General features: G+C 63.9%; 2 protein-coding genes across 2 annotated transcripts in view; both read left to right on the forward strand.

Annotated features, from left to right (window-relative positions):
• Window positions 1–65: 65 nt before the first annotated feature.
• Window positions 66–335, forward strand: part of LOC119585036 (furin-like protease 2) — a gene marked incomplete in the record, with an annotated part of 48,730 nt that continues 48,460 nt past the window's right edge. The window contains 1 exon segment of the mRNA XM_037933653.1: window positions 66–237.
• Window positions 80–335, forward strand: part of LOC119585326 (furin-like) — a gene marked incomplete at its 5' end in the record, with an annotated part of 2,614 nt that continues 2,358 nt past the window's right edge. The window contains 1 exon segment of the mRNA XM_037933999.1: window positions 80–237. Coding sequence (XP_037789927.1) covers window positions 80–237 — 158 coding nt within the window.

Consider the following 335-nt stretch of genomic DNA (forward strand, 5'->3'; position numbering starts at 1 on the left):
AACCCCAAGCTACAACACACCGTCACCGTCGCCTCCACCGCGTGTCTCCCTCGCAACTAATCGGCCGTTCCTCCCGCAGGTGCACTGGGTGGAGCAGCAGGTGGAGAAACGGCGTGTGAAGAGGGACGGCAGCGCGGAGGACGTCGCAGGGGCCCACGCGAGGCAGCCACGGCAATTCGGCGATTTTTCGAGGTTCTTCTTCTCCCCGACCGCCGCGCCGTCGAGGAGGGGGTCAAGGTGAGGCCGAGGGGGGTCTGCGTTCGGTGCGTGATGTCCGTGTGATGGGTGGCTGGTCTGGCATGTGATGAGCTGGCTTATTCTCACCTCTGTCTCAT

Source organism: Penaeus monodon, chromosome 19 (assembly GCF_015228065.2).
Source record: "Penaeus monodon isolate SGIC_2016 chromosome 19, NSTDA_Pmon_1, whole genome shotgun sequence".
NCBI lineage: Eukaryota > Metazoa > Arthropoda > Malacostraca > Decapoda > Penaeidae > Penaeus > Penaeus monodon.